This window comes from Xiphias gladius, chromosome 13 (genome assembly GCF_016859285.1).
Source record: "Xiphias gladius isolate SHS-SW01 ecotype Sanya breed wild chromosome 13, ASM1685928v1, whole genome shotgun sequence".
Classification (NCBI taxonomy): domain Eukaryota; kingdom Metazoa; phylum Chordata; class Actinopteri; order Istiophoriformes; family Xiphiidae; genus Xiphias; species Xiphias gladius.
This window is the reverse complement of record NC_053412.1, coordinates 5,022,272-5,043,237: the sequence shown is the minus strand read 5'-3', so window position 1 is coordinate 5,043,237 and position 20,966 is coordinate 5,022,272. Positions and strand designations below refer to the sequence as shown.

The window sequence follows — 20,966 nt, the reverse complement described above, 5'->3', positions numbered from 1 at the left end:
ACATCACAAATATACTCTGTATGCACGGCATGCCATGATGACACACACAAACACAAACACACACACAGTTTCACAAGGGGTGAAAACAGCCCCGCTGTTGCGGCTGTCAATAATACACCAGGCAGAGGTGTATCTCTTCCCAGCAGTTGCTTGACTACAGCTGCCAGCTGAAATAAATAATTTCCACTCAGTGGCAGATAGGTGGACCCACAGAGGAATGTGAGTTTTCAAAAACTTGATCTCAATCCAGCTTGTTGAAAAAGCACAGCCTTGACCTGAGAGATACAATGGACTGCATGCTTACAGTAAACCACTCTGAGACAGTCAGCAAAACACCTGGATGCCTTTAAAGCCACACAAGGTAACTTTCCATCAGCTTTAACCGAGCATGTGAAAAACTGCAAAGTCACGAGTCTGTGTGGCAACAGTGCAAAGCATGTTTAGATCCAGGGATGTCTTTCTATCCTTTGATCATTGAACCAATGATCCATTTAGGGTGTTAAGCACTGTATATGTGGCTCTAAATGACCGTTCCAATTTGTCTAACTGGCATGGTTATCCTCGGCCAAACCTACAAAGCATTGTGGTTTGGTCAAGAGGGGCGAAGAGAGCTTGATTAAACAGAACAAGCTTTCCTTGATTTGAAACTGGGTTGATTGACATGCAATTAAGAAGCCCATGGTCTCTGTCAATCCTCTTCAACTTTTGATATTGAAACCCAATCTCAGGACAAAGAGCAACACTGTGCTTTTGATTCCTGTCGCAGTCATCGTACCTAACAGCTGCAGGGATGACTGCATGGATGAGAATGTCAGAGGTAGCAGCAGCCCTAAATGGAGCCACTACTGTTGTGTGAGTCCTCCAAATGACTCTGTTATGCATTTAGCAAATTCTTTACTGACACATCCTTTTTAGCATACATCATTTGTTTCTTTTAACTCTAATTACACAAATGTTCATTTCTCCTCATTATACTTCTGCTGTAAGGAAGTTTTAGAGTCCATATATGCTTGAGACGGTATGCCAAGTGCATTAAGTCAGCAACCGTCACAAAGGGATCAGAGCTATGTGACCTGCACTGAAGGTCAAATATCTATGACGACAGTTTGCAGCGTGTATCAGCGGCTTCGGCTGTCCAAAACACTCCACTTGAACAGATAGCTTAGAGAGCTATTGTCTGAGAATGCCGGCAACAAGTGTCAACACCGGATTCAAATCTGTGACGTGTGGGAGAGAATAGCTAAAAGTGCAAACACAGATGATTCTTAATGGAAAAATGTCTAATGCTACCACTGGTTTGGCAGCTTGTAGAGATGATACATTTTAGTCATATGTTCTGGCATTTAATTCATATTAATTAAATTTTTTAGATACTTTGTTTACAGTATATAATTTCAAACATTACTTGACTGGGAGGTTAAATACCTATTTTCTCAGCATTTTTGTGATTTAGTCTTAGAGCACTTTGTAACTGTTCTTTGTGTTTTTGAATTGAATTGTTCATTCTTTAGACCACCTTTTTCTAATACGGATATGACACTAATTTTTTCCCTATTTACGGGTCAGTATGATTCATTACTCAAGGAACTCCGGCAGGTGGGGTGTCCTTTTCTCTTCTGAGGTTTAACTCAGGATATCTATTGAGCTGTGTGATCCATCCCAGAGCTCTGCCTCCCCTCTATCTTTAGTGAGCCACGGTCTATGAATGGAGAGCCTAACTTTATCTGGCCCACTGTCATCGAAGCTGCTGGTATTTTTAGGTGGTGGCTTGCAGTGGTAGCAGCTGCGAAAGCATTTAATGCCGCCCCCCCCTCCCACAACTCTCTCTCTCTCACTCTTTAGCTGTTTGACAATGACAGTATCAGAGCTGACGCATAAACCAAACACATGACTGAACGACTGTGGTCATTTACCTCTCTGCCACCTGCAACCTAACGCCAAACCAACGCGACACTACCAAGACCTGTGACTATGGGCCACCAATTGTGGATGGAAGACCTAGTTTTTCCTCACTTGCTTTGAATTTCAATGACCAGGAGGTGTGTCAAATGTGAGCCAGAATCCACAAACCAAACCAGAGAGACAACGAACAAGAGCTTAAACTTCTCACAGAGCTGCGTGACTCTTCTACCGAGCAACATAAAGAATATCTGACATCTCTGAGTCAAATAATAATTTAAAGAAGGACCAAGGGTAATATGAATGAACTGATGCCAGCTTGAACATTTTGAGGACATAATTTTTAGGTAAGAGTGCTCTAAAAAGAGCATCTCACAGGAGCGGTAAGTTTATCCTTTAACTCTTCTTCAATGGATAAAATTAGTTTTCTGGTAAATTTTCCAAGCTGTGCTAGATTAATTTCCTGTCTTACCGTTTATGTCTCTCTTGACACTGCTTCTTGACATTCAGGCCTGTAGGTAGAATAAATAGAGCAATTTCTATCCATGTGCCAACAAAATGCTTAAACAGTAGCCGAGTATGTTTCATGTCTTTACCGATCACAAGACTTAAGAAATATCTGACATGCTACACAAAGAGCTGTTTTCTAGACTAGACCTGAGCACATGACTATATGATCCATGCTGTTTAGGAGATGTGCATCAGATTCGAGAGCGTCTTGTGTCATACAGCAGGGATGGCTGAGACTCTTACTGCCAAAAGATAGATGGTGACAACATGAGCCACATGAGAGACACTGACATTTTCCACTGGCTGATACAAGATCAAACCAAAAGCCGTTAGAATGCAAAAAGTCTTTCCCAAGAAAGAGGATTTTAGCTCCAGATAACAAATGGCTTGGGTTGCTGCTAAACCTTAACAATGCAGACATCATGACAACAATGCAACAATCCAAAAACAAAGAAAATCCAACCGGGAAAGCTACAGCTAACATTCAGGCTCTATACATGCATACATTTATGGGTCAGTTTCATCTTAGTTTGTGACTGCAGGTGTGTCACCGCACAGTTTGTGCGTATGCGGCACATGGTCTCCAGTGTCTTTTTTTGGACAGACTACTTTATAAATACACTCTTCAATGAGTTACAGCACCAGCTGTGAGACAACCGAGAGTGTTTTAAGTTTGTTCAAAACCCACTTAACTAAACCACTACACATGTAATAAACTCCTTACTAAACATGTTTACCTCAGTTCAGCTCTGCTAACTACTTTGAGTATTTTGAAAATTTGAAACATTTCAATACAATCTTATTTGATTTGAATCACCTACGTCAGATTCCTGATGATAAAATGGTTAATTTTAAAGCACATTCCAGATATTTATTTCAAAGATATCACGTTTGATACGTAATCATCTGGCCTGGGTCAGTTGTAAACAGAAATGTACAATGTACAATGCATCAAAACAGTCAAAGCAGGAAAACTCCACTTCAACCGATATAATATAGGAATTAAGTCTTTAGCTTGTTTTGGGTTTGTGTCTACTCAGGAGTTGTGGTCTCAAGACTCTTCCTTTTGATTGAAGTTGATTGCCTTCTGAGACATACATTTTCTTTGTCTCACAGCTCCTTCACCATAGATAAGAGGATAATTTCCAGGCAGTCCCACCACAAAAGAAATTTCTTCACTCAAACGAGAGAGAAGGTGACATTATAATGGATATATTTGGAGGTGCTCCTCGTGTTTTGGGCTATCCACGCCCTGTAGTGGCACAGTGTGGCACAGATGCTACACTGAGGTGCCAAATTGATGGGGACCCTCATCCTGATGTGATCTGGGAGCGTAAAAATGTCCAGATCTTGTCTGAAGGACGCTACAAGCTCTCAGAGGAGGGAAAAGCCTACCTGCTAACCATTACTGGAGTGACCCAAGAGGATGTTGGCCAATACATATGCAAGGCTAGAAATAGCATAGGTGAAACATATGCAGCAGCCTCCCTCAAAGTGGAAGGAGAGGCCCAACCACAGGAGGGGGGGCAAAGGCAATTAGGGATCAATGGAGTGAAGCAACCAATAAAAGAAAATGGAGAATTTGAAGGACACCAAAATGGCTACTGCAAAGTGCAAAATGGTGAACAAAGGAAAGAAAATGGAACAGAGATAGAGGGAGAACACAAACTGAACAGCAAGTTTAGCGAAAAAAGAGAAGAGGTTGATTTAACATCTGATGATAAACCACGATTCCTTATCAAGCCCCTATCTCTGCGTGTTGATAGGGGAGAAGATGCTGCCTTCTCCTGCAAACTCTGGGGCACTCCTTTGCCAGAGGTGACATGGGAGAAAGACGGGAAGAAGCTGAATGACATCTTCGAAAGTTCACACTTCAGCGTGACTAATCAAGATGGTGGCTGGTTCCAACTCAAGATCTACAGGACACGCATGCAAGACAAAGGTGTCTACATCTGCAAAGCCATCAACTGCCATGGTGAGGCCTTGGCTGGCGCTGTCCTTCTTGTCGAGCCTGTACCAGAGCGAGAGGAGAGTAAAATGTCCTCAAATTGTCAGATTAACAGCCAATGGTCACCAAAACACAGGGGCAGGCGACTCAGCTTGCCAAGGGTTACAGAGGAGCCAAATGTCAACCTGTCTACAGTTAAGAAGTTTGCAGTGGCAGAGGGGAAACACGCCAAGTTTCGCTGCTTTGTTACAGGGAAGCCTAAACCCGAGATCATCTGGAAGAAAGACAGGGTTCCCCTTGAGCCCGGGAGACGTCATCTGATATTTGAGGACAGAGAGGGCTATTACACACTAAAGGTTCTGTATTGTAAAGAGCAGGATACAGGGCTGTATGTTTGTGCAGCATCAAACGCTCTTGGAAACACCCTCAGTGCTGTTCACCTGTCTGTGAAAGGTAGGAGATACTTCCCTGGCTTACAAAAAAATCTGCTTTTACAACAATTCTAGCTGGCTAAACACACAGATTTCTAAATGTTGAAATTGTTTATCCCATTGTTCAAAATGCCAGCAGACTGATAGATGGATGGAAAACCAATGCAAAAATAATAAACAAAACAAAATTATTATGAATCTGCTGAAATGAATCATCTAAAATGTATTAAGTCATAGTCTTCATCATGCCAAACAACTGGCAAGAGCAAAGACCACAACACATTTCAAGACATTCTGTGCCAGTTTCGCTCGTCATTGTCAGTGAACACTTTAAAGAAACAACTAATGGTCTAAATATATGGGTTATTGTTTCTCTGATGCATATCTCCAACCACATAGATAAACTGTTAGGTCATAAGCTGCACTTGCCGAGGCAAACTGCTTTGTTGCATTGTTGAAATGTATGGCATCATCTCTTAAAGTAGTTAATTATTTTGTCCTAATCCTTTCATAATGGGCAGATAATTCTCAGGGTCACATAGCGTTTCATAAGCACCGTCCTGTAGTGTGCCAGCTGCTTCTATCAGTGTCAGTTTAGTCTTGGGGTCAACATGTTAGTCCTTAATATACAGATAATGTGGAATGGCATTACAGCAACTGAGCAATACTTAAAAAGTATTTAGTGGTGGCATGAGCAAACTGAAGAAGTTGGGTATAAAATAAATGTGAATTGTTTTAGATAAAATTACAGATAATTTACCTCCCTTGAAACACAAATATTATCATAATAGAACATTTAAAATCATTCTAAAACATCCCTAACCAGTAGCAATTTGAAATTTAGGTGTTGACATAAAGTGGACATCTCATTTTGTAATGAGAATTTTGGACTACTACCTCTATTACCTAGGTAACTAACTTTGCCATAGAATTGGTACCAATTTGCCATAGACAGACAGTCCTAACATACCACAAAAGCTAAAAATTAATTAAATTAACTTCAATTACTATACTATTGCTGTTATAACAATGCAAAACACTTTTTTGTGTTTTAATGATCCAATAAATCTTTGTACGTCACATGGATGTAATATGATTGCATGTTGTACTTATACTCATGTCAGTACTGTTTGTGTTTTAAACTAAACGGTAACTGAGACCTATAAACAAAATCTACAACTCTCCCCTAATTTTCTTTAACTTAAAAAGGCACTTTAAATACCCATTTCCCTTGTTCTTCAGGCCCAGCTGTGCGGTTCAGGCGTCCATTAAAAGATGTGGAAGTGAGGGAGAGGGATGTTGCTGTGCTGGAGTGTGAGGTGCCCGATGAGTCGGTCCCAGCTGCCTGGTACCTGGAAGACCAGAGGCTGATGCCCAGCAGTAAATATGGGATGGAGCAGAAAGGGACCAAACGAAGACTCACCATCCATGACGTCGGGACAGATGATGATGGAGTGTATCTATGTGAGATGCCTGATGGAGCAAAGAGCATTGCAGAGTTATCTGTTAAAGGTATGATGTACTGAATGCAGATATACACTATATAACATTTGTACAAAGCAAAGGGACAGAGTAACACATTACATGTTCGGCAAATACACATCTTCCAGTCTATTCCCAATAATAAAGAAGCCATAGTTTGTCAATATATATTCTTTGTTAATATATATTCTTCTGGTTTTGGCAGGAAACCCTCACCGAAACCCTCACTGAGACACAGAAACTGAACTAAAATTAAAATTTGAGAGCTAAAATTAGAAAGCTTTCTCCTAAAAGAAAAGGGTTCCATCCAATGAAAGTTTGCTAAAATAACTTTGGGTGTTGAATTTCATGAAATCAAAATTAAAATACTTGTCACCAGCTGTCACTTGGGGCCAGAAAAATGGAAACTGGTTATACCAGCTTTTAAGCTACTCTAAAATAATACATTTTCATCATTAATAGAGAAACGTGTAAATCTGATACAAAGTTGTAAATCTGTAATGGAGAGGAAATGAATAGAGAACACAAATGGAACAATATATTTATAGAAAACTTGCTGTAAAATAAAAAAAAAATAAAATAAATACAATATTGTTTCTACTTATAGGTACTATTGTTCGTAAACTTCCTCGGAAGCTGGAGGTCCTCGAAGGGGAGAATGCAGCGTTCTGTGTGGAGGTGGAGGACGACGACATGGAGGTCCACTGGTTCAAAGACGGTCTGAAGCTACATGAGACACACCAGACGATCCTCAAGTCTTTTGGCAAAACTCACATTCTGGTCTTTGTTAATGTGGCCTATCAAGACTCAGGGGTAGTGACCTTTGTCGCAGGGAGATCCAAGACCTCATCACGCCTCAAGGTCAAAGGTACTTTTAGGATTCGTAAACTTGTTGCATGGTTTTCTGGACTGGTTAGCAAAGGACTCTGAGCATGATATTTTTTCTGAGATTAAAAAAAAAATTGCTAATATGTAAAGGTATCCTTTATACTTTTGTCCATTTGTCCTTTTCTGTAGATAGAAATACTACCCAGCTATATGTCATATTGCATTTAATAGCTAAAGAGCTTTTCACACACATGTCAACAAGACATATTGCTTTTCAAGAACCATCATTTAATTGTTGTTTTGCAATTCCTCTGTGACGTTTGTAGATGTACCTTTGCCATTGACTGTTATTAAATCTTTAAAAGTACACAAATGAACAGAACGATGATATTTAACATCTTTAACTGAGGATATGTTGGTCTTAAATCCAGAAATTCTACCAGTGCAACAGACAAAGACGAAAGTTATTTGGGGGTTAAACCATTGACTGTCTGGTGACTTTATGTTATGTCTGGGTCTGACAAGCAAATCAATTTTGGGTTCCAGTTTCAAGTTGGTGAACTACCTGGATGTCTAAAAAATGTCCTATGAAATGTTGTTTCTTGTCTTTCCTATATTATTAGCAAAAAGCAATGTATAAAACATAGCCAAATAACAGGAATGTATTTATGTACTGGCAAAAGTCAAACTTTGACTTTTAGTTCTTAAAATTTTAAAACTGTTGAAAGCCAGACTTGAATAGATTCCATGAAGAATTTGAGAGGATAGGGATTTGTCCTAGTGGATTGCCTCTCTAATAACTAGGCGGTCCTGCCATTATGATTCACACTTACATCCCTCATCCTTCTCCTCTCTGTCTCTTAGCCTCAAGACACTGTCCCCCTATCTGCCCCGTTGGTGTCAAAATGGATGTAGATCGACCCAATAGTGCCCTTCTCACCTGGGTACCTGCCCCTAACAGCCAGACATCCACCCGGTCCATCTTTGTGCTGGAGAGACAAGAAGTGGGTTCCCAGGAGTGGCAAAAGTGTTTCACCTCAGAGACAGCCACCTCAGCCGAGGTTGCTGGTGATAGCGTTCCATGTGAAGGCGACTACCGCTTCCGAGTCTGTTGCATCAACAAGTACGGACGAAGTGGTCATGTGGAGTTTCCCAAAGCCGTCCATCTGGGTGAGGAAATAACTGCGGAGTAAAATTTTACATGTTTTATTGTGTGTATTTCATTGTAAACCTGAAGAGAGGGTATAACATTGCTGACCAATGTACAATATCCATGAGCGGATATTATTGGCCAATAATGGCATGTTGACAGATATGTAGAAAGAAATTACAGCACATTAGGTTTACATTTTAAATTGATTTCCTGCCATTAGTTCATGTCAGTATGGGTTGAGAATAAATTTGCAAATGCATAAAGCTTAATTTAGATAACATAATTTTAAAAAAAACAAGCTATCTCCATGTAGTAATGCAGTTGCAAGCAAAGATTGTCATGAAAACATTATCTTGATGATGCAATTTGGTTCATATGAGTGATAAGTGAAATCAGCATGAACTCTGAGAAACCCATAATGTATTTCCTGAATTTAAAGATTACTATTCAGCAGATGAATAAAATCACAGATGACAAATTGTCCTTGAACGCACCAACAAGGAAAGGTTTGCTAGTCACCAAACAGTCTGACAAACCTATTGTGATGTTTAGTATACTGTAATTAATAAAAACCAGTAGATACCAAGAAGGTAAAATTGCTTTGAAAATGGACAGAAATGATGTACATAACACATAGTTCTTGTTAACTTGTAGTTCTGTTTTTTACCATTTTTCTTAGTTCCTGGGCCCAAAATTCACAGTCCCCTCCAAGGCTGTGAGGTTATGGAAGGAGAAGATGCTTGCTTCTCCATCGAATTGTCTTCCTCAATGGTTGGAACCTGGTTCCTGAACAGTGCCCAACTGCAGCATGGTGGACGATACTTGATACAACAGTCCCAAACACACCACTCATTGGTTATCCATGAAACTCGCACTACAGAGGACACAGCAGAGGTCACGTTCATAGCCAACGGAGTCCGGGATTCAGCTGTGCTCAAAGTTAAACGTAGATGTTAAAATCTGTTAATCTTGCTACATTTAGTATATGATAGAAGAATGTTTTGGGAGTTTGTTTATTTTGTATGTTCATTTCTTTGCAGCTGCTGTGGTAAAATTCAGCCCTCTGTCAGAATTAGACAGCCTTAAGAAGGTGGAGACTGGTGATGCTATTGTTCTCTACTGTGAAGTCTCCCACCCCTTCGCAAAAGTATCCTGGTTCAAAGATGGTGAGGAGCTCCAGATAACCGATGGCCTCAACATCCAATCAGATGGGAACATGAGGAGGATTGTGATCCAGTCAGCTGATGTATGTCACTCTGGAGTTTATACATGTGAAACTTCAGGGGATGTCATCAAATTCAATGTGGATGTTGCAGGTAAAAGATATTTGAATGGCAAGTTCATCATCTAGTACCTTGTGTTCCAGCTGTTGACATCGATCTCTCTCTCATCCCTTTTTTTTTTTTTCAGGTCCCCCTGTGGAGTTCAGTCAAGTCCCAGAGGAGGAGCTCCATAAGAGCAGCATGGAGCTGGACCCGGTGGTGCTGTTCTGCCACGTCTCCAGAGAGGATGCTGAAGTCATGTGGTAAGGCACAAAGTTCTGTTAAGAGACATGAATAAGAAATATTATTGACTGCTCTCTTTTCAAATTTCATTTTTTAATGACTGTGGGTTTTTTTTGAAGAGTTGTTTTTGATGTGTAGTATCACTGATCTTTGCATTCAGAGGTTAAATTGCATAATAGGGATCAATATATTTGTTAATTTTAATTCTTAACTGTTGATCAAACAGTCTTTTGGTAAGATTAAAAAGGAAATCTTTTAAAGTGAGATAAATCAGAGTTAAATGTGTTGTGGTTCATTTGTAGCATTTAATTCCACTATCACCTACCATACGCTTCATTTGTGGCTGCTGTACTTTTTCTGTTTATACATACTCCATCCTCTATACTGCATTAAAAAGATGCAAGTGTCAAAAGTTCAGAAACAATCTCAGTACAATATCTTCCATTTAGTAGCCCATGCAAGCCAATATACTGATACGACAGCCATTACTGTAAGGTCTGACTTAATTTATCTATTCTTTAATAGGCCACTTTATTTTTTATTTCTATTAAGTCTTTAATTTGACACAATATATTTTACAGCTGTCTTTATCAAATTTGTGTCCCAGGTATAAGGATGGCTGTGAGATCCAGCCCAATGACAACATCACTCTGCAGGCAGAGGGAACTGTGAGGAGGTTAATAATCCGTTCTGCAGAAACCTCAGATGCTGGCAGCTACACATGCCAGGCAGGAAACAACAGCATGGAGTTCATCGTCAATGTCAGAGGTACGTGGGCATTTCTGACTCCTATTGGTCTGAGTATTAGATTTGCGGCTCTAGATCAACTCATGAAATTGATATAAGATTAAAGGTGGTATTTTTACACACACATTAGCTACATTAGAAAGACGAGTTGAACTCTCTCTGTCTCTTCTATCTACAAACACAGAGCCTCCTGTGATGATTGTGGAACCTAAGGATGATGTTGTGATGGAAAGGTATATATTAGAGGAGATCCACTTGCAGTGTGAATTGTCCCGCTCCAGCGGGAAGGTGCAATGGTTCAAGGACGGCCAGGAGGTGGAGAAGAGTGACAATATCAAGCTGATATCTGAAGGTCCCTACAGAAGGTTAACCATCTTCTGTGGATCGGTGGAGGATGGTGGAGAGTATGTCTGCAAAACAGATGGAGACTCTGTCTTCTTCCAGCTTACTGTGACAGGTTTGTATTCACTTCTGGTTAGGCTATATTCCTATTAGAAAGGTTGGCATTACCAAAGTGTTTAAGAGATACCAAAATGCTTCACACATGTTTATAAGAGTCCCAATCCTAACCTTGTCAAATAAAGGTAAATTTTTTCTTCCTGCTCCAGAGCCACCAGTCCGGATTGTTTTCCCCAGCGAGTCAGAGCTAGAACTGGCCCATTTGGCCTCAGAGAGGCTGGAGCTCAGCTGTGAAATCTCCCAGTCAGATGCCCCTGTTCGCTGGTACAGAGATGGCCTAGAGGTAGAAGAGGGCCCTAACTTGATCCTTGAGGTGAATGGGGCCAGACGCCGGCTAGTTATACCTACAACCACTGTGGACGACACAGGGGAGTATGTATGTGACACTGAAGATGACTCTGTGGCGTTCCTGGTAACTATTACAGGTAAGAATGAGGACATAAAGGTAATTATTTAGCATCTGGATAAAGAGATTCTCAATATATTTATATAATTTCGATATCATTTCTATTATTTATGACTCTTTCCTTTTTGATGACTTTAATCCCCCTTTTCATTCAGAGCCACCAGTGAAGCTTACTCGTCCCAGAAGAACACCTGACAAACTGGAGAGTTTTGCCGGAAAACCAATTGTGATGGAGATCGAGGTGTCCCGCCCAAGTGCAGAAGTCAAGTGGTGGCTGAATGGCAAAGAAGTAGAGGAGAACAGTAACGTCACCATCACAGAGGACGGGTTTATCCGTCGTCTGACCATCCACGTTCCTACCCCAGAGGATTCTGGAAAATACACCTGCGACGCTGTTGATGATAAAATTGATTTCCAGGTCAAAGTTTCAGGTAAGAGGCAAAGGTTGGCTTTGCAGATTATTTCTGACTAATAAAGAAATTTTAAAGATCACTATAATATCATACGGAGTATCAATATGTAATTCTGCACCCTCAGAGCCTCCAGTGAAGATCTTAAGAAAGTCAGAGATCAAGACAAATCTAAAATTCCTGATTTCTGATGACATTGTGCTGGAGTGTGAACTCTCCAGACACAATGCTGTCGCCAAATGGTATAAGGATGGCTGTCGTATTGAGGACGATGAAAGGTTCTGTGAAGAGGAAGAAGGCGCTTTCCGCTCGCTGGTCATCCTAAACGCTGAACTGAGAGATTCAGGAGAGTACATCTTGGATGTTGGAGATGACAACATCAACTTCCAGGTTACAGTAGAAGGTAAAATCCATTTAGTTAATTTTTTTGTTAAAAAAAAAAAAATTGTTCAAAAATTCTCACTTAAAGAAATCACCCGCCTTCTCCGTCTTCTCCCTCCTCTCTTTTGGCCTTAGAGCCTCCAGTGACCATTGTAGGAAACTCAATTGACCCTGACTACCAGGAGATGTTGGCAGGTGATGAGCTGATCCTGGCCTGTGAGCTGTCCCGTGCCAATGCGCCTGTCCAGTGGTACTGCAATGACAGGCTGCTCACCAATGACTCGCGTACCTACATCGAGAGCTATGGGACTCTAAGGAAAATTATCATCTCAAATGTCCAGCCCTCAGATTCTGGGAAATATGTGTGTGACGCTATGGATGACAAGATGATCTGCGTTGTCCGGATTCAAGGTACAGACCCTGGGTATAGGTCTCAAGAGCCTCAAGAGGAAAAGTAAAATTTTAATCCAAAAAAAAAAAGGTACCTAACATTTTCTTCCCTTTTCTTTTACATGAAAGAACCCCCAGTTATTTTTGTGAACAAGGAGGATGACATTGTTTTGACGGGTTACGAAGCAGAGAGTGTGACCATGATGAGTTATGTGTCCAAAGAAAGCGCTCTAGTGTGTTGGCTGAAAGACTGGACGCCTGTTGAAGGTGAACGCTTCCAAGCACTCATGGAGGGCCATAAGCGCTCCCTCACCATTGAACCTTTAAGGCGCTCTGATGCTGGCGAGTACACATGTGATGTCAACACAGACCAGATCCACTTCAGCCTGCTGGTCAAAGGTTAAAAAATAATTTTTTCAAAGTTTCATTTTGTCAGCCGATAACATTATAGAAGACTTCAGTGTGGACTGATACCATATGAACTTTTTTTTTTTTTTTTTGCATCCCAGAAATGAGAATCAAGTTTCTGAGGCCACTCCAGGATACTGTGGCCCATGCTGACAGTATGGTGACCCTTCGCTGTGAAGTGTGTAAGCCAAAGGCAGATGTCCAGTGGCTGAAGAATGGTGTGGAGATGGTTCCAAGCAGGAGGTTCTCCATTCGGGCGGATGGAGTGGAGCGAAGCTTGACCATCCACCGTTTAACCAGAGAGGATGCTGGGGAGTACGTCTGTGAGTCTAAAGATGACCGGACTGTGGCATCACTGAGAGTAGAGAGTAAGTATGTCTGGACTCTGGATTTTCTGTTTTATCTTATGTAAAGTAGCAGGTTCATGAACTTTCTTACATCTCTTCAGTGCCTCGAGTGGTGGAGTTCCTCACAGACCTCCACAACACCACAGTGCTTGAAGGAGAAGATGCCACTTTCAAGTGTGTGGTTTCCCCTGAGGATGTCCAGTTAGTCTGGCTCATGGACAATGAAGCTATCACCCCCGGTGATCGTTTCCAGGCAATCCAGAACGGCCTGTGCCATACCTTGGTGATTAAGAAGTGCCAGATGTTGGACTGTTCGAAGATTACAGCAGAGGCTGAGGGAAAACTAAGCAAAGCAAGCCTCAAAGTTCAGGGTAAGATCATAAAATGAAAGGAAAAGACAGGAAATGGTGTATTACCAGAATTACCAGCAATTTATTGTAACCTTTGTTTCTGTCTCTTCTCATTATGTTCAGAGGCTCAAGTCATGTTTACAAAGAAAATGGATGCAGTCATGGCGGAAGAGTTTGGTGACGCCACCCTGGAAACAGAAATCAGCCTAGAGACAGGCGAGGTTCAGTGGATGAGGCAGGGGGTGGTCATCCAGCCTGGTCCCCGACACACACTGGCCCAGAACGGCTGTAAACGCAGTCTGACCATCCAAAACCTGACTCTGTCAGACCGGGGAACCTACCGCTGCGAGACTCTTCATGACCGGACACAAGTCAAGCTCAATGTAGAACGTAAGTGGTGCGAGGTGGGGTGTGGATGATTGTTGCCAGAGATGTTTAGACTTTAATAGGGTACAGGCTGAAAACTCCCTTCGTTTTATGGGCTTTTCTAATACTTACACTTGCCCATTTACAGGTACAGAAATCCTATAATCTCCCTCTGCAAAACATTACATTTAATACATACTCATCTTCATATTATAAAAATACACACAGACACACACACACACACACATTTTTATATATATATATATCAAAATTTCTGTCCAACAATTTTCTGTGGACCGACAAATTAATTACTAATCGTTTCAGCACTAACAGACATACTATCCAAATAATATTTTCAAATAATATCTAATGCTTGGAAACGTCTCCAAAGGGACATTATAATAAGCAGGAATTATTCAGGAGACACTGTAGAGTGACACTTTGTGAATGGCATCTCATCTGACAAAGGTGAGTTCTGGGCAGCCAAAGAACAGTGCATATTTTAAGTGTTTTTCACGGTATGTCACATGCAAAAAGATACTAAGAAGAGCAGGGTTAGACCTGTAAGTGTGAAAAGATTTTTGAAACACAGCCATGCTGTTATACAATAGTGTACTGAATGACACTGTGACAATGGATCATGGAGGTACTGTAGGTGTTGTTTTTGTAATGTGATAAACTGAGCAGGGTCTATATTTGAACCACCTTTTGTTGTCCTTGAAACACTGTGTTCTTTCAAAGTACAGTGGAAGTGTTAGCTATGCCTTAAAGCCACATGATTATATTTAAATGCAATTATAAGATTCAACATACAGCTTTGCCATACAGATGCGTCCCACAAATTTTAGCCAGATTTTCAGGACTTATTCTTCACCTCTAACTTTTGTGAATATCTAGATGGCATCATTTAATCCTGACCCTATTTCTATGAAGAAGTGTATGACTGTATGTATTTACACTCCTCTCATTACACTACTGTCCCTCATCTCTTCCAATCCAGCCCGTAAAATCTCCATCCGTAAAGGCCTAACTGACCAAGAAACCTGTGAACGAGAGACTGCATCCTTCGAGGTGGAGCTCTCCCACACAGAGGTGGAGGGAATTTGGCAGAAGGATGGCATTCGGGTGAAACCAAACAACCAGTGGCGGGTGAGCACCAAAGGGCAAGTCCACAGCCTCACACTGTCCAACCTCACCCTGGAGGACACAGGTACCATCGTCTTCTCTGCTGAAGGGGTGCGCACCGCTGCCAGGCTCACAGTCAAAGGTAACTACGGTCTCTGGAGCTCAGTCGATTAGCTAATGCTCATTAGGGTATAGACACAGCTACTGTACTCTAAGACACTGGTTCTCACACAAATATGGACATTTTAGACTATCAGTGTGGATTTGCTTAGTAAGTGTTTGTAGCTTCTGAACTTGCATTTGTAAAACTATTTTAACTATACATAAGGGAGATAATGATGCTGAGAATGAAACCAAATATGTTCATAGTTACTTTTATACATTCTGTAATTGGGGTTACTTTTAGTAAATGTAATCATAATTGTATTAAGTCGATATTCATTTTAAATATAATGCAAAGCAAATATAAAGCAAAATGGATTGTGATGTGGATTTATTGCAAATGTGCCATCACAGGAGTGTTCAAATTGATTTTGGATTATTTAAGACTGAATGGACTGATTAAGTTTTTGATTTGTTGGTGATCTGATTTGTTGATTCACTGACTGACTGAATTGACAGAGACACCGGTGTCTATCTTGAGAGCACTGGCTGATGTCCGTGTGGAGGAGGAATTTCCTGCCACTCTGGAGTGTGAATTCTCCAGACAAAATGTTGAAGTCAGGTGGCTTAAGGTAAGAAAACCAAATAAATCCTATCATCGCGCTTGACTCTGTTTTGGCTCATTGTAGAAAAAATATAAGATTTGATGGCGGCAGGTTTTTCTAGACTCGTGAGGAATACCTTTGTCTTCTTTCATCTCTGAATCAGAGCGGGACAGAGCTGAAACCAGGGAAGAACTGTCGGATCTACTCCATGGGTCGGAAGCGTTTCTGTCAGATCCTGCAGTGCTCCCGGGCTGACTCTGGCACCTACACATGTGACACAGGGGAAATTAACACTTCCTGTTCACTGGAGGTGTATGGTAACTGTCTGAACAGATACTGTCATATCACCCATACCAATAATAATTAAAACCTTGAACAACAGAGTCTGAAAAAGTACACTTAAATGAAAACCTACATTTTGATGGTATTTTACATTTTATAGGCTCTTGCAAGTTTCATGTTGAACTGTGCAGCCAGTGAAGTAGCTGGAGTTGAGCTTGTACAATGCCTCCATCTAGTGGTTATAAGGAGAAGCTTCATGCTTCAACAAGTGCTCAAAAAAGATACATAACATATTTCTGTTTTTGGCATCAAATATCCCTGATCTAAATCCCTTTACTACCATCACAGAGCACGATTTGGAGATAGTGCAGCACCTGGAGGATCTTTACATTCAAGAGGACCATAATGCTGTCTTCATGTGCGAGGTTTCTCTGCAGGATGTGACTGGAGAGTGGTACAAGGACGGCCACAAAATCCGGCCCAGCAACACCATCAAGATCCGTACTGAAGGTCAGAAAAGGAAACTGGCTGATTATTGATGAGACTGGATGATTTTGACAAGACCGAGAAACAAATACCCACAAGGGTAACAAATCTCTTAGAGTTGTCTCAACCAAGGCAACATTTAGGAAGCAAATTGGTTAACACTCAAAGTTAAAAGTTTTCAAATCTCTTCTTACTTCTTATTTCAAATTTAGAGGAATAACATTCACATACATGTCAGCTATGCCTTCAACAGTGTGCAAGCTAAGTGTTAGTAACAGTACACAGAACAATTATAAAAAGGAATTAGTAAGCCAGTATTTACAAAACAAAAACAACAAAAAACATGAAAATAAAATTAGGAAAAATGTTGGTACATTTTTTTAAAGAAGTGAATAAAAAGCTGATACTGAACTAGTGTCACTGGTTTGCAGAAGGACCCCTGGTGGGAAGAAAGGGAATTGCAGGGCCTAGGGGGGAGCAGAGAGCAAAGACAGAGAGACTGTATGCAGAGAGACACAACGAGCTGTCAAATTAAAGGAAAACCTAAAAGTGTCTTTGCAAGGTGTTGGGCCACCAGAGGCCGCCAGAAACACTGTGTCTTGAAACAGATCCTACAAATCTGCTGTCATTCTCCTTCAGGGTCCAAACACTTCCTGCTGATGTGTAATGTCAAAGCTGAGGATGCTGGAGAAATCCGCTTTGTGGCCAGAGATATTGAATCTACAGCTTACCTTGCGGTAGAAGGTAAGCTAATTTTTTACAGCTAAAATATCTTACTTGTTTCTTTTATTTGACGTATTGACGGCTCAAAAATGTTGATCACCAAATCTCAAAAATGTTCCTCTCACTCCAGAGCTGCCAGTTTCCATCGTTAAACCCCTGCGAGACCGAACAGCCCTGGAAAAACACCGCGTGATCCTCGAGTGCACCGTTTCCTCGCCTCGCTGCAGCGCCACCTGGTACAAGGACGGGGAGGAGCTGGTTTCTTCGGATCGAGTGGAGATGTTGGCGGATGACTGTTGCCATAAACTGGTGATCCGGCAGGTGGCTGTAGAGGATGAGGGCACCTACGGCATCGAGGTTGGGGAGCACACATCCAAAGCCAAACTGATGGTGGAAGGTAAGATGGGTGGAGAGCTGAGGACTTTTGGGGAATCTGTGTCCTTGGAAATTCACAAATGAAAGGTGAATTAAGTAGTTTTACATCACCTTCACTGCTCCAGCTCACAAAACTACCATCTGTGCTTAGGTGTGATCAGTTTTTACTAATACTAATGTGTATAAAAAATGACTTCTCTAGGTGTCAAGTTTTATGGTCTTCTAAAACTTTGTTCCCCTCATGTTCAAGTGCCTATTTTCTTACTGTGTTGCCTCATACCATGATAACACTTCTTTTCCTTCGTGCTGCTGTAGCCCAGGCTCTCGTAATGGTCAAAGAGCTTGAGGACGTGGAGGTGACAGAGCCTGAGCCGGCGTCTTTCCAGTGTGAGGTGTCTGTTGCCATAAGCAAGCCTCCCATGTGGACCTTGAATGGAGAGACCCTTAAGCCGGGCCCCTCCGTCCGGCTGGAAAACCACGGGACAGTCCACAAACTCACCCTGAGAAACACCAGTGCGGACATGAGCGGGATGGTCAAGTTTACCATGGGCAAGGCCAAGAGCACTGCCATGCTCAGTGTTATGGCAGAGTAGAAGAACAAGAGAGAGAAAAGCAAGTGACTCTGAGAGAAAGAAAGAAAGAAAGTGAAGAACCTGACTGTAAAAAAAATGGGAATTACTCATGTCCCCATAACTTTTTAAAATCCATGTATTGTGATTGGATGGTCTGCACGTTTCTCTTCTGAGTTCATGTCAAATCGAGGGTATTCAGTGAAGCTGGACTAAGCTAACCCAAGGCATGGTTCTTCAGTCCAGTTATTCCTTTTTTTTTTTTTTTTTTTACAGCGTTGATGAAATTTGTTTACCTAGTTGACTTTACATTCTTGTATTCTGATAAACAGAACTCAAAATAAAATCTGAAGTATAAGTGGCTAATTCCGTAGAGTCAAACACTTTTTAAAATGTTTACTGACTAAGCCCAACTCAATGAAAATGCACTGGGACACTCAAAAATCCTGAGCGAGGTATTCGATTCTATAATATCCATATATATATATTATATTCAATTGCTGAATAAACTGTGGGACTTCTGCATAATAACGACAGTGCCGACCACGGCTGACCCTAGCTTTCACCTAGCGGTAACATTAGGGCTGAAAGAAGTAGTCCGTTACTCGATTAGCTGATTTACAGATATTTAATGGGCAACCATTTTGATAATCACTAATAATCGTTTCAGTTATTTTAAAGGTAAAAATCTAATCTCTGGTCGGAGCTTCTCCAAAGTAAGACTGTGCTGCTTTTTTCAGTCTTACATCCTTGTAAACATAATACAATGATTGGGATTTTGGACTGTTGATTGAAAGAAACAAGAGACATGTTAAGAAGTGTCCTTGGTTTTTGTGGAATATTAATGGTAATTACCCAACATTTGATGGAAAAACAATGAATAAAGAAAATAATCAGCAGATTGTTCGATAATGAAAAGTCGTCAGCTGCAGCCTTCATGTTCACACTCTTATTTGTTCCCTTAACCTCATCGCCTCCTGATAATGCAAAGAAGATATTTGTTATAGTGCTGCTAGAGACAGCACCCTCTTTCTGGGTGTCATAAAAAAAATACAGCAGATTTCACACCACATCCTACTCTACTTACAAAAAAAATGCACCAAGTTATGCAGTATGTGATGGACATTTTTGCTTGGTAATGTAATTATAATGGTGGAATAGGTTTTTAGGTCCTTTACTGAACTAAAAGTAGCAAAACCACAATGTAAAAAACAAGTAAAAGTCATGGATTGAAAATCGTACTTAGGTAAAAGCACACAAGTACTCAGTATAAGTACATAAATCAGCAAAATGTCCTAGTATCAACAGTAAAGGTACTCAGAAAAATGACCCCCCATTCGTGTTATATTACTATATATTTTATTATTGGTTCATTTTTACTTACACTCCAGCATTTTACTGAGATGGACCTATTTGAACTACTTTGTATACAGTTTGGTCGTTTATCATATAACAAGGCAGCACAACGAATAAGCTTTGAAGTGGAGTAAGAAGTACCACAGTTATTTCTCTCTGAAATGTAGAGAAGTAGAGGTATAAAGTAGTATATAGTGATTATACTTAAGTGGGGTACAAGTAACTCAAAACTGTACTCTCAAACCTGCACTACACTGTATCTTGACCGATTTTACAAATCAGCTGTTTAAATCCCTGCCCGTCCAGCAACAAACAAAGTTAGCGACCAGCTAGCCCCAGTTTGTGCCTCTCGATCAACGGCTTCCACACTACATAAAACCTTAGGTAACGTGGGACGAGAAGTTTTAAGAGGCGGATATTTCTCCGAGGACTCGGTGGAGACCACAGCAACTAAAATGAGAGTAAATACTGGACTTACATTCATCAGGTGGCCAACGACAGGACTCCAGGTAAATGCTAATGTCGCTCTGTGTGTGCTAGCTGTTGGGTTAGCCAACAGCTAATTGTTGGTAATTCATGCTGCACGAAAATAATAATAACGATGCATTATTTTTATATTAACGTAATGTCAGGGCTGCAACTAACTGGTGTAATAATTATTTTCATTATCATTTAATCTGCCAATAGATTAATCGATTAGTCCTTTGGTTGATAAAATGTTAAAGAAAGAAAAAATTCTGTAGATCATTCAGTTTCTCTAAGCCCACTGTGTCTTTAATGTCTGTACAAACCCTAAAGATTTTCAATTTACCGTGACAAAGAAAATTAGCAAATCCTCGCATTTGGGAAAGTGAAACCAGAGAATATGTGGCATTTTTGCTTGACAAGCGACCGAAGCGATTGATTGATTATCGAAATAATCGTAGATTAATTTTAGCTTTTATCGATTGTACCACCATCTCCATATTTCCCCTCACTTAAATGAAACTGTAAAGCATTTTAAGTCATTAACAGTGAGCTGGGAGGAAAACTTGGGATTCAGGGACCTGAAAAAATCAGGGAGTAGTAAACAGTGACCAAATAATACAATATAATTTCCTTATTTCTGTTAATGCAATAGCTACCAAACAGCAATTAAATTAGTAATATTTAATTCTTTTTTTAATTTAGTGTTAAATGTATCCCATTATACGATTAACCGAAATTGTTACAGTATATTTATGCTTTATTACAATTAAGGGATTAAATTAAGGCTGCAGTTAACACTTATTTTCATTATCAATTAATCTGCCCATTATATTCCCCGATGAATCGATTAATCCT

The 20,966-nt window shown here is 40.6% G+C and overlaps 1 protein-coding gene and 1 long non-coding RNA gene across 5 annotated transcripts; one reads left to right on the top strand and one right to left on the bottom strand.

Moving 5' to 3' along the window:
• The first annotated feature begins 1,902 nt into the window (after positions 1 to 1,902).
• Positions 1,903 to 18,709, top strand: obsl1a (obscurin like cytoskeletal adaptor 1a). 4 transcript variants are annotated; one of them, XM_040142141.1, is made up of 25 exons: positions 1,903 to 2,039; positions 3,526 to 4,810; positions 6,031 to 6,300; positions 6,878 to 7,138; positions 7,963 to 8,268; positions 8,931 to 9,197; positions 9,292 to 9,567; positions 9,662 to 9,776; positions 10,364 to 10,524; positions 10,688 to 10,960; positions 11,112 to 11,387; positions 11,524 to 11,799; positions 11,906 to 12,181; positions 12,295 to 12,570; positions 12,679 to 12,948; positions 13,059 to 13,325; positions 13,406 to 13,675; positions 13,778 to 14,044; positions 15,021 to 15,287; positions 15,767 to 15,879; positions 16,016 to 16,169; positions 16,483 to 16,644; positions 17,260 to 17,364; positions 17,474 to 17,740; positions 18,034 to 18,709. In XM_040142141.1, the coding sequence occupies exons 2-25, from the start codon at positions 3,616 to 3,618 to the stop codon at positions 18,309 to 18,311; spliced, it is 6,648 nt and encodes a 2,215-aa protein (XP_039998075.1). In that variant the 5' UTR covers positions 1,903 to 2,039; positions 3,526 to 3,615; the 3' UTR covers positions 18,312 to 18,709. The 4 variants fall into 4 exon arrangements, with proteins under 4 accessions (XP_039998075.1, XP_039998074.1, XP_039998073.1 ...); XM_040142140.1 differs by having other exon boundaries at positions 1,903 to 2,050; XM_040142139.1 differs by having other exon boundaries at positions 1,903 to 2,246.
• Positions 8,182 to 16,092, bottom strand: LOC120798106. The gene is made up of 3 exons (XR_005708620.1): positions 15,989 to 16,092; positions 9,606 to 9,791; positions 8,182 to 8,280 (listed from the first exon to the last, which is right to left on the bottom strand). It is a non-coding gene; the product is annotated as an uncharacterized LOC120798106 (long non-coding RNA).
• Positions 18,710 to 20,966: the final 2,257 nt, after the last annotated feature.